Source organism: Charadrius vociferus, unplaced genomic scaffold, assembly GCF_000708025.1.
Source record: "Charadrius vociferus isolate BGI_N301 unplaced genomic scaffold, ASM70802v2 scaffold93, whole genome shotgun sequence".
Lineage (NCBI taxonomy): Eukaryota > Metazoa > Chordata > Aves > Charadriiformes > Charadriidae > Charadrius > Charadrius vociferus.
The window spans coordinates 1,869,589-1,880,954 of NW_009647838.1; the positions used below are offsets into that span (position 1 = coordinate 1,869,589).

General features: G+C 38.3%; 1 protein-coding gene across 1 annotated transcript in view; it reads left to right on the plus strand.

Annotated features, from left to right (window-relative positions):
• The first annotated feature begins 442 nt into the window (after nt 1-442).
• B3GALTL (beta 1,3-galactosyltransferase-like) overlaps nt 443-11,366 on the plus strand; it is a 61,285-nt gene continuing 50,361 nt past the window's right edge. The window contains exons 1-3 of the mRNA XM_009882848.1: nt 443-467; nt 4,218-4,279; nt 7,056-7,095. Coding sequence (XP_009881150.1) covers nt 443-467; nt 4,218-4,279; nt 7,056-7,095 — 127 coding nt within the window. The remainder of the gene's footprint in view (nt 468-4,217; nt 4,280-7,055; nt 7,096-11,366) is intronic.

Below are 11,366 nucleotides of genomic sequence, written 5' to 3' on the forward strand. Positions count from 1 at the left end.
TTTGGAAAAAGTCTTCCTGGAATATTTAACGTAAAAGATACCAACTCGTTCTAGTATGTTTATTTGCTGGAAAAGAACAAGAGGCTGCATGTCTGACATCACTGGGAGTAGGAATAATGTTATATAGAGAGATTTTTAACATTCATCACAGATACTGTTTTGTTTAATAAATGATATGTGTGAGTGTTGAAGTTGCACTGTAAGTCATTTTTAGCCAGGCATATTCGGTCTACCGAATTCGGTCTGTATTGTTCTTCAACAATACAGAAAGATTGGTATGGGAAATGATCCAGGAGAGCTGGTTGATTTTCAAGGTTTGCCTCCTACAAGCTCAAGATTGGTCCGTCCCCACATGCATGAACAAGGAGCTCCTGACAAAACTCAGGCATAAAAAGGGAGCACACGAGAGTTGGAAACAGGGTCAGGTCACCCCAAGAGTAATATGGACACTCTGCGTGAGAGTGCAGGTATGCTGTTAGAAAAGCCAGAGCCGACCTGGAGTTGAATCTGGTGAGGTATTCAACTTGTGAAAGGCAAGAAAAAGGGCTTCTACAGGTGTATCAGCAGCAAAAGGGAGATTAGGGAAAATACGGGCCTGCTTCTGAATGGGGGGAGGGACCAGGTTAAAAGAAGGACATGGAAGAGAGTGAGGAACTTAAAACCTTCTCTGCCTTGATCTGTACTGGTAAGACCCACCTTCAGCAATCCCAGGTCCCTAAAACTCATGGGAATGTCTGGAGGAAGGAAGAGTTATGCTCATTGGAGAAGGACCAGTTTAGGGAACACTTGAACAAACTGGACACACGTAAGTCCACAGGGCCTGGTGGGAGGCACCCACAAGTGCTGACGGAGCTTGCTGACGTCAGTTCTAAACCACCCAGTAGTCTTTGAAAGGTCATGGTGACTGGGGGAGATTCCCAAAGACTGAAAGGGAGCAAATGTCACCTCTGTCTTCAAGGAGGGCAAGGAAGAGGATCTGGGGAAACTATAGGTTGGCCAGTGTCACCTCAATCCCTGGGAAGGTGGTGGAGCAAATAGTCCTGGATACCATTGCCAGACAAGGAGGGACAAGACAAACATACGAGGGACAAGAAGGTGACTGGGAGAAGTCAGCACGTTTTTATGAAGGGGCAGTCATGCTTCACCAACCCAAAAGAATTCTGTGATGAGATGACTGCCTTCATGAATGTGGGGAAAGCAGCGGATCTTGTTTATCTCAACTTTAGCAAGGAGTTTGATACTGTCTCCTATAACATCATACACAAACTGATGAAGTATGGGCTAGATATATGGACAGTGAGTGGGAAGAAAACTGTCTGACTTGCTGGGCTCACGGGCTCTGATCAGTGGCCTGGAGCACTCCAGGGCTTGATAATGGCTCTAGTAGTGTTTAGTCTCTTCATTAACGACCTGGACAATAGGACAAAGTGTATCCTCAGCAGGTTTGCAGAGGATCCAAAATGGGCATGAGGGGTTGGTGCACCAGCTGGTTGTGCTGCCATTCAGAGGGACCTCAGCAGACTGGAAAAATGGGCAAATGGGAAACCTGGAAAACCAAGTTCAATGAAGGGAAATGCCAAGTCCTGCCCATCATGAGACACCCCATGCAGCAGTGCACACAAGGAACACACTGTCTCAAAAGCAGCTTTGCAGACAAGGACCTGAGGGTCCTGGTGGGCAACAAACTGACCATGAGCCAGCAGTGTGCCATTGTGGCAGAGATGGCCAGCAGCCTCCTGGGCAGCACGAGGAGGAGTGTTTCCAGCAGGTCAAGGAGGGTGATCCTTCCTCTCTGCTCAGTACTGGTGAGACACACCTGGGGTGTTGCGTCCAGGTCTGGGCTTCCCAGTAGGAGAGTGATATAGACATACTGGAGTGAGCCCAGCAAAGGATCATGAAGATTATACATCCATTGGTGCACCTGGCATATAAGGAGAGGCTGAAGGAGGTGGGACTCTTCAGCCTGGAGGAGGTTCAAGGAGGGTCTTACCAACATGTGTAAATACCTGATGAGGGGCAGTAAAGAAGAGGGAGCCAGGCCCTGTGGTGCCTAACAGGACACAAGGTAGTTGGCACAAACTGAAATACAGGAAACTTCATTTAAACATAAGAACTACTTATTGGGGTTTTGGTTTTGTTTTTTGTTTTGTTTTGAGCGCTTGAAGAGGTTACTTAGAGAGTTTTTGGAGTTCCTGTCCTAGGAAATACTCAAAATATGACTCGACAAGGTCCTGAGCATCCTATTCTGCAGGGGGTTGAACTAGATGATCTTCAGGGGTCCTTTCCAACCTCAGCAATTCTGTGGTTCTGTAATATGAAGGTGAAGTAGGTTGTTAAAATAATTACCCAAAGAGTTTTATCTGTGCTTTCAAAGACATAGTATGAAATAGGTCTTTTTTTTTTTTTTTCCAGGTTATTTGGGTGTTGTTTGATTTGTTTCAAGGATCATGTGCATTAATATTTTATAAATCTTGGAAGCAGTGTGGCATGGGTTATTGAATGTTATGGTGAGAGAGGCAGCACCTCTTGTCAATCACAGTTATTTCAGGTCTCATGTGTGCTGTTCCTCAGCTGCATATTAAAAACTGAAAATCATGAAAATTCTGCTTGCATTCGGTTTTGCAAATAAGCTGAATTTATGAGGTAACATTTCTTCAGGTTAATACTATGTAATGAATACATTTCCTGGAATAAGGGTGTTTTGTGTTGATCTAATTAGGATCATGTCAAGTAGAAGATGTGGATCTGGTTTGGGTAGGGGAAGATATTCCTTATCTGGAGCTCTAAGTACTGTGATGGTGGAAGAGGAGGAAAATGATCAGAACATGCTGTCAGCAGGGGATATAATAGGCAGATTGATGTATTCTCTGTGCACTTTTAAACTAGAAGTGCAAAACATTTATTTGAGGACAACATTGCAGGGGACACTCCTACTCGTACTCTGTTTTTTTTCTCCCTGGCTAAATGCCTTATTGAAATGTGGCTATGGTCAACATGAGTCTGCTGTGTTAGAATAATTTTGGGATGTCTGCATCTAGTGGTGTGATGTGAGATTCAAGTTAGTCAGGATCTGAGATGTCATTGTGAAACTCAGCTCCTAGACACTTGCTGAAATTTGGTCTCCAGTTGATAGAGCATGGGAAAGAGGTAATCAGAGATGGAGCACCACAGGCTTTGGACAATCTTATCTTCTTGCTTTCCTACATTCCAGGTGTCAAGTGTGTCAAAGGATTTGACAGTTGCTAGCAATTCACTGTGAAACCAATTTCAAGCAATAAATAATTTAAACTTGCAGTGAGACACACTACGTGAATCGGTTCCTTTTTTTTTCCGCCTCAGTTTTTAAGCAAGCCATATATTTGACCATGATGTGTAGGATCTTGAATTCCTTCCAAATTATAGCAATTTACTTTCGTTTGCATCTCTTCAGTACCTTTAAGAAAAAGACTCCTTATGAAGAATCTTAGCAAAGCTTTCTTATGTTAAATGGAACTACTTTTACAAATGAGGAAGCTGAGACAAATTGATTAGACAACTGCATCAACAAGCAAAAAAAACAAACCACCAAAAAAACCCAACCAAACAAAAAAAACCCACCCCAGAACCCTTTTTAATGATTATTTTTCTGATACAAACCAGAAGTGTATGCATAGGGTGGTGTTAGTGTAAAAGATTTAAGATAATGCTAGGTCCATGGAAATTAGCTCTTTGGGTCTCTTATACGTTAACAAGTTTGACTGTTATTCAAAAATGGCATTCAAAGCGTATGACAGCCATCTTCAAGTTTTATAGAAATTTCCATCGGCTTCTGTGAGTTTGTGGTTCCAACTGAAGCTTTGGTAATCCAAACTTTAACCTAAAGATATAGTAGAATGCAGGTCTCCCATGTGATATCACATTATGCTGTTGTCAAGTGAACTACTGGACTGAGCAGATCTTATTTTTTCTTTTAAATGGGATTTATTTGCCTTGAAGCCAAGATAAATTGGCTTCACATCAAAGAGTGATCTTTTCAGTGATGTACAGGAATAGAATTGTCAGGCAGCAAACGTATAAATTCTGTAAGAACGGACTCTCTTATGTTCATAAAGATTATTACCAATATAGTATCACTTAATGTGAAAATCTACATAAATGTTTTTTTCTTTTGCTGCAGAACTTTGTCAAGTGTGAAAATGAGCTCTTATAATTTGAAAAAAGTCTGCTTTTTCTTTCAGCTTTTGCTGTAAGTGTAAATCCTGAAGGTGCAGAAGATGAGACTGAACTACCAGTGCTGCAGGTAATAAATTTTAATTGCAGAGCAAGAACATTTTACAGACATCATAAAATCATCTTGAAGAGAACTGAGCAGAAAGCCTAACACCTGTGACATTGATTATTTTCATCATTGACTTCAGTGGTACTAAATGTCATATGATGTCTTTCTGTTCTGTATGGCATATAAAAGACTGTTAATGGGACACAAGTTGCATGTAGCACTACTCTTCTAGTATTACTAGGATCTTAATTTATCCTATGGATTCTTAGAATTACTAGAATAAACTTACACTTAGCACTTTTGATTTCTTCCTTACGCTGGATTTTCTGACTTATGCTGACATTTCTATTGAGAGAATTAGTTTTTTTGTGTTTTCTTGTGGAACAAAATTGTAATTTAGAAAACAACTTATTTTCTTTTTTTCCAGGATCAGCTGAAGAGTGCATTAGAAACTTATAGTAAAAAAAAAAAAAACTTGGCAATTTTGCACAGCCTCTACAAGTTGGTAGTGTTATTGCTGTTGGAAATAGTTTTTGAGTATATAACTTTTATTAGTTCAGAGACAGGTTTTCCTTTTTTCTTGGTTTTGTTAAATATATAATACATTGAAAGGGAAATGGCTGCCTCTGCTAAATTAGCATTATTACGTATTGCCACCCAAGTCACGGCTCAAGTAAAGCTTGCGTATGAAATTTCAAATTAACAGATTAGAAGAACTAATGATCAGAGCTGGCCCTACCATTAAACAGCATAGTGGGTGCTAGGTATGTATGCGTGTATGTCCTTTAACAGACGTCTGCCTACCAATTTTTTTTTTTTATATACATGTGTTTATAAGAGATATTTGTGTATGTATAAAAGAGATTTAAGGGAGGAAAATCAACTGGAATGAATTGAAAGAATCTATAACTGCCATTTAGACCTAGTGATCTCACATCAAATGCAGTAGAATTACGGTCAGAGATACATGTACTTAAATAATTTTTAGTTTTGTTGATGGTTGCTGTATCTACAGTAAATTTTCATAAATGCAAGAGATCCCTATTGCAAACTGCTGACCTGCTGCAGTATATCTGGGAGACTAGGTAATGTCATTCTGGTTTTGTTAGTTATAAGTTGCTGTTTGTCAAATTGCATTACTGTCTCAATCCAGCTATTTAATGTTATCATTCTTACATAGGATATAATTCATGAAGGCTTTCCTACTATTTTAGCGTTTCAGAAGCTTCCCTCAAATGAGGTCAGAGGTGTCTTCTAGAACTCGTCAGGCCAAAATCCTTTTTTTTCATGTATATATATGTTAACAGGAATGTAACAGGCAACAATTGTTTTTTTGTTTTAATAAAGGTAATTGTAAGATATGACTTGTTCATCACATTGTCTACCACAAAACACATACTTTTTTGTTTGCATAGAAAATTAATCTTTCCATGTTCTGTATGATAAAGGTTAACTTAGAATGTGGTGTATATTATGCTGTAAGATGGCAGTACTGTGTATAGTCATCAAAATAACTTAGTCTTATAAGATTTTTTTTAAACTTTAGACCCAGTCAGCAAAAAAGGGTCAAAAGCGTGGATGCAATGCAGTCATTCTTGAAAAGGTTTTACAAATGACTACCAAGGAAGTTGGAGCTTATGCATTTCATTGTAAAAGTCAGACCTGGACAGAGGGAGAGATCATCTGATGCAAGTAGGACTAAAAGGATTAGATGGATGTGATATTTTAAAAAGGGGGGAGGTGGGAAAAAAATGTGTTTATAAAAAGGAATTGTCACAAGGGTAGCAAAACTATATATGAGCTTTTTACTGAGGAGTGCCTTGTATGGTATTCCTATCTGAAGGTCTTAAAACACTTGAACCAAGATAAATTCTACAACATCCTTATGCAATTAGTAAAGATGATCTTAATTTTATGTGTGGAGAAACTAAAGCACTGAGGTGCTGTTACGAGGGAGAAATTGTGCAATAAATGAAGGCTCTGTTTTCCTTTCTACAATTTTTGTGGGAAGCACAGAGCTATTTCTCCAGTCCTATATCTCTGCCAGTCAGCAGTGCTTGAACAACACCTTTCCACCCAGCCTCTGTTATTTAGAAGAAACTGAATATGCTCCTAAGATATTTTTATCTGTGTGTCTTGGTTCCCTGGTTAATGATGCAAATGCAATGTCACTGTTTTCTGTTCCTCAACACTCTGTTAAAATTCCATCACAAATATATGTGATATCTGAGTAATTCCCAGTGAAGTCATGTTATGTACAACAACCTTTTAATATTTATTTGTCTTGGTATAAATTGCTTTTGAATCTTCCTTTAAGAATTGTGTTTCAAGAGATGCTTGATAGTGGATCAAATAATTAAGAGTGTGTTGGGTTGTGGGTTTTTGTTTTTTTGTTTGTTTTTTTTTTACACACTGACCAGGTGTGTTTGTATTATAGTTCTATGTTCCAGACTTTGTGCTTAGGAGATGTGTGTTTTTAAAAAACCCCAAGACATTGTTAGTATTAACTTAAAGAGCTCTGGTATAAATTGTCATGGAAAAGCATTCCCTCTTTTTATTTTTCCTTTTGTTCTTTCATTATATTGTCTAAGTAATGGTATACAAACACATAGAAATTCTGTTTCAGTTCTCAATGATGAAAATCTTTTTACTTTAGTTTTTTTTTATTACTTCTTAAGTTAAAAACCCTGTGTATGCATTTGCAATCTGATGAATGCTTTGACTCTCTGTGTCTCTCTATAGAAATATTTTGAGTTTTTGCGTGTATACTTATTTTGCTTTTTCTCCTTTCTTCCAGAAGTCTGAAAAAACTGGAACAATTAGTAAAACAAGCAGAGGTAAGCACTGTATAGTCTGTGTTTGTTTTGACTTGTGGCTGCCTTTTTAGTATAAATAAAATACGGTTATGCTTTGAAAAGTGACCCTGTGAATAGTGCCTAGAGGCTCAACAGCATTGTTAGTTAATTGCTGACTCCCAAATACTCTGATTGTTTTTTTTTCTTTGCTCATGTAGTCTAATCAAACAGAAGCTTCTCAGTCTTTTTATTTGCAATTCTTGTAGTTAAGTGGTTTTCTAAAAATTTGCACTTGCACTATGGAACTGATGCATTGCTTTTTGTAGCACCCAGTATTTTAAAATCAAATTTCACGATACTTAGTAGCAGGTCTTGTAAAAATTTAACATGAAACTGCATTTTATCATTCTGCTAGGCTGTCATGGTACTTGAAATAACTAGGGTTATTATAAATTACCTGTAACAACTTGTAATAACTTTGGAATATCCAGAAACAAGTATTTAAGAAACATGTCAAACATTAATAGGATACTGAGTGGTAAAATACATTTTTACTGGACATGTGAGATAAATTATGAGAATAAGAATTCTGCAAGCTTCTGCCTGTTCTGAAAACAAGTCTGATGTCCTTCCAGCAAAAAGTTTACAGACCTGAGTTAAGGACTTGGAATCTCTGCACTGTAACGTAGTGCTGCCTCTGCTATACTATAGTACTTCAGTCCTTAAAGCAACTTGGAACTGTTGTGGTGCTTCTAACTGTTCTACACCGTGAGCACTTGGGTCTGCTTGTTCTAAAAAGATCCAGCTTGACCATGTTCCTGTTGCAGCAGTTTTCTGAGTAGTTGTGAGTTCATTCTGACATCAAAGCTGAATACCAGGAAGACTTAGCATGCTTTTAGTAGAGTTGCTAACAGAACTGTGAACGGTGCTGAGAAGATCTGCTTTTTGTTTCTTTGTTGGATTTTTTTTTTTGGACTTAGATGCAATGTCTGTCCCTAACACAGATAATCATTTTTGTGGAAAATAATGAAGTCCCTTGTCCCATTTATCTCTCATTTTACCATTGAAAGGTCAAGACCTGTCTATAGAAGCTTCATTACTCTCTTTCCATGTTTATCCATCCTTACCTGGTGTCAGAGTCCATTTTCTCTTGTGTTCTTTCGTCTCTTTCTGTGCAATCTCATAACACAGCCAGGTCCTGGTTGCTGCATTTATCACTCCCAGCAGAACTACTGTGTCTCACTTCATAAACACTCAGGAACGCATTGACAGACTTTTTTTTTTTTTTTTGGCTTTTGACAGTGCTCAGTTTTCATAAGTTTTAAGATAATCTCATTATTTAGGGAAGTTATATTTAGGAATGTTACAGTGGTACATTAGTGATGTAACGACCATCTGTCATCTATTGTTTGTTTCAGTAGGAGATCACTTTAAAGCAGACAAACAAAAGTATTTTGTGCAGCAGGTAGCAAAATTCAGAAACTTGCTGCTGCAGGAGGTTGTGGAAGCAGACCATACCAGCAGTTTCAAGAGGGAACAAGTCCATAAATGTATGGTAAGATAAATAGGCAGCAATGTATCATCTGGCATTTCCTAGTACAGTAGTTGTGGATGCTGTTAGAGTATGAGGAGCGCTGGAGAAAGTGAAGGTCTTGTGGTGTCCGTAAATAGTGTTTCCCTATTGCTACTGTTAAAGACAATACGCTGGAGTAGATAGACCATTGTTCTGATGTAATAAGTCATTTGGAACAGGTTGCCCAGAGACGTTGTTGAGGCCCCATCCCTGGAGGTGTTCAAGGCCAGGCTGGACGTGGCCTTGGGCAACCTGGTCTAGTGGGAAGTGTCCCTGCCCATGGCAGGGAGGTTGGAACTCGGTGATCTTTAAGGTCCTTTCCAACTTTAAACATTCTATGATTCTATGATTTCTTTTGTATTCTGTCTTTTTTTAAACGAGATTCTGCCTCTCCTTAAAGAATATTTTTTTAAAGTCTCTTTTAACCCATTTCTGTGGGTAAAATCAAGGAAGGACTTGAAACAGAATGAAGTCCTTGATGGTTCTTAGTTCTTTTGATTTTTTCATTCTTTTCAAACTGTCATACAAGGAAATTCTTTTTCCTTTATGAATAAGCTGTACCTTTTTACCAAGGAAGCAAAGTTACCATGTGTAGTTTTCATTTCAGAGTTTTCAGAGTCTTTTTAAGTGTCCTTAGCCAAGCCTTTGAAGACAGGTATTAACTTCTTGATACCCCAGTCACTGGGAAGACAACTGTAATACAAAGACGACTGAACTTCATGTTCTCATGGTTGCTTGTCTACCCAGAATGTGAGGGATTGGCAAAGAGTTTAATGCATGGGTATGTTATAGTCCAGCCGAAAGATCAGTGATGTGACTTGTGTTGGCTCATCATTGCCATGCTATGGCAAAAAGTCTTGCCCTGCAAGTGGATGTAGAGGTACTCTATTGGTGGGTGTATTTGTCCCCAAATGGTAGGCCATATTGCTGACCAACAGGAGGTTCTGCTTTTAGAATATTTGAATAGAAAAAACCAAATCTCTTCTTGAAGGGAGGCAGTGGCTATGTCAGGCTAGTGTACAATGATTTTGCTGCCTTTGGAAACTCAAGGAAGCATTGAGCTTTGGAATGCGAGTTCTCTAGATTCTTTCTGCAGTCTGTGGAAAGAGAGGGACACTTCCAGAGGGTGACTGAGATCCAAAGCAGGTTGAGTCATTCTCTCTGGAGATACTACTGTCACGATAAGAGTATCTACTAGATTTTGGCTGGGGGGGGAGGTATTTGGTTAGGGTTTTTCTCTCCCTTGCCTCCCTTCCCTCCCTTCCTTCCTTTTCTTCGCTTTTTCATGTTAAATGAGAGAAGAAGAATGAAGTAATCTTCAGCTTTTTTTTTTTTTCCTTCTTGGATTTGAGTCTTGCAAATACGGTGATGCTATACTTCCTCTGATCTGCAAATACCTGCAATATTCTGAAAGGATTAAAAGTATTTCTCACAGTTATAACCTTTTAATATTCTGCCTGGCCTAGTTCTGCATTTTATCTAGGCTTTCTAGGAGTTAGTGAGGGAAGTTTGGGTGAAAAGGTGAGAACAATGTGCAAGGTTTAAATAAGCTTTTTCTGTAGTATCATAGCAAATGAATAGGCGATAAACCTTTTCTTTGGTTAAGTAAGTGTTAAGAAACATCATGAGTTCTGAAGTGGTAAGCAACATACTTTATTGTATTACAAAACTGTGAAAGTGTTCAGTTTGTGGAACAACTGGATACTATTATTTCTAATTTCAAGGAGTAAACAAGTGTACTAAAATGTAGTGCATTTGGAATTGATTTGAAGGGGTTTTTTGGATGTCGCTAAGGCAAGTAGTTTACTAAAATTCAGGAAATAGAAATATCAGAAATACTCAAACTGTGTTGAGAGAGAGTGTTTGAAGTTAGGATGGCTTTCAGTTCTCGTGCTGCATGCCATAAATAGATAAATCAGTCGTTACAATGCTTATTGCATGTGACATAAATAAGCACACACTGAGATGAGATTGTGTCTCTATATCTATGATTCTATATGCATACACTACCTTTGATTCAGAAAGTTCCCATTAACTTTATATAAGCACATTTAAAAATTATTGTTCTTAGTGTGAGAAAAGACATTTCTCTGCTTTTAACTGTGGAAGCTTTCTACTAGGCTACAATAATTTGCTCAAAATATAATGACTAAAAGATCCTGATTTGGAGTTTCAGATTGATTTTAGAGTTGGCATAAAAGGAGGGGAAGGCCTACAGAATATGCAAGTGGCCCAATTTTTTTAAATCCAAATTGGAAGCTGAGTTTTCTGACCTACGTGGTAGAGACTCTGGTTTGTCAGTTAAAGCACCAGTTTAGTTTTTGTCTGTTAGGTAATTAGGAAGGAGCTCAGGAGCCATTTTCACTCTTTGTTTCTAGAACAATAGGAGAGAAAGGGGAAGACCCACCTCAGAATATACTTACAGCCTGGAATTTAAGAAACTGACTTGGAATGCGAAAGACCTACATTCAGGTCCAAACTGCTCTGCAGATCAGATGTGAATTTGGGTTTCTTGCATCCTGGGTGAATGCTTTATCCTCTGGCGAGCAGAGAAAGACTAGCCAGCAACATCCAACATCATCTTACGTTCTTCTAGGAGCTTTCTTCCTCTTTTTTTTTTTTTTTTGTCCTGAAATGTTTTTTTTATTATTTTTTCAGTAGCTTTGACTTGACTAAAGCAGCAGTCTTTTGTGGTGAACAAACTTTGCAAAAAAAAAAAAAAAAAAAAAAAAAAAAATAA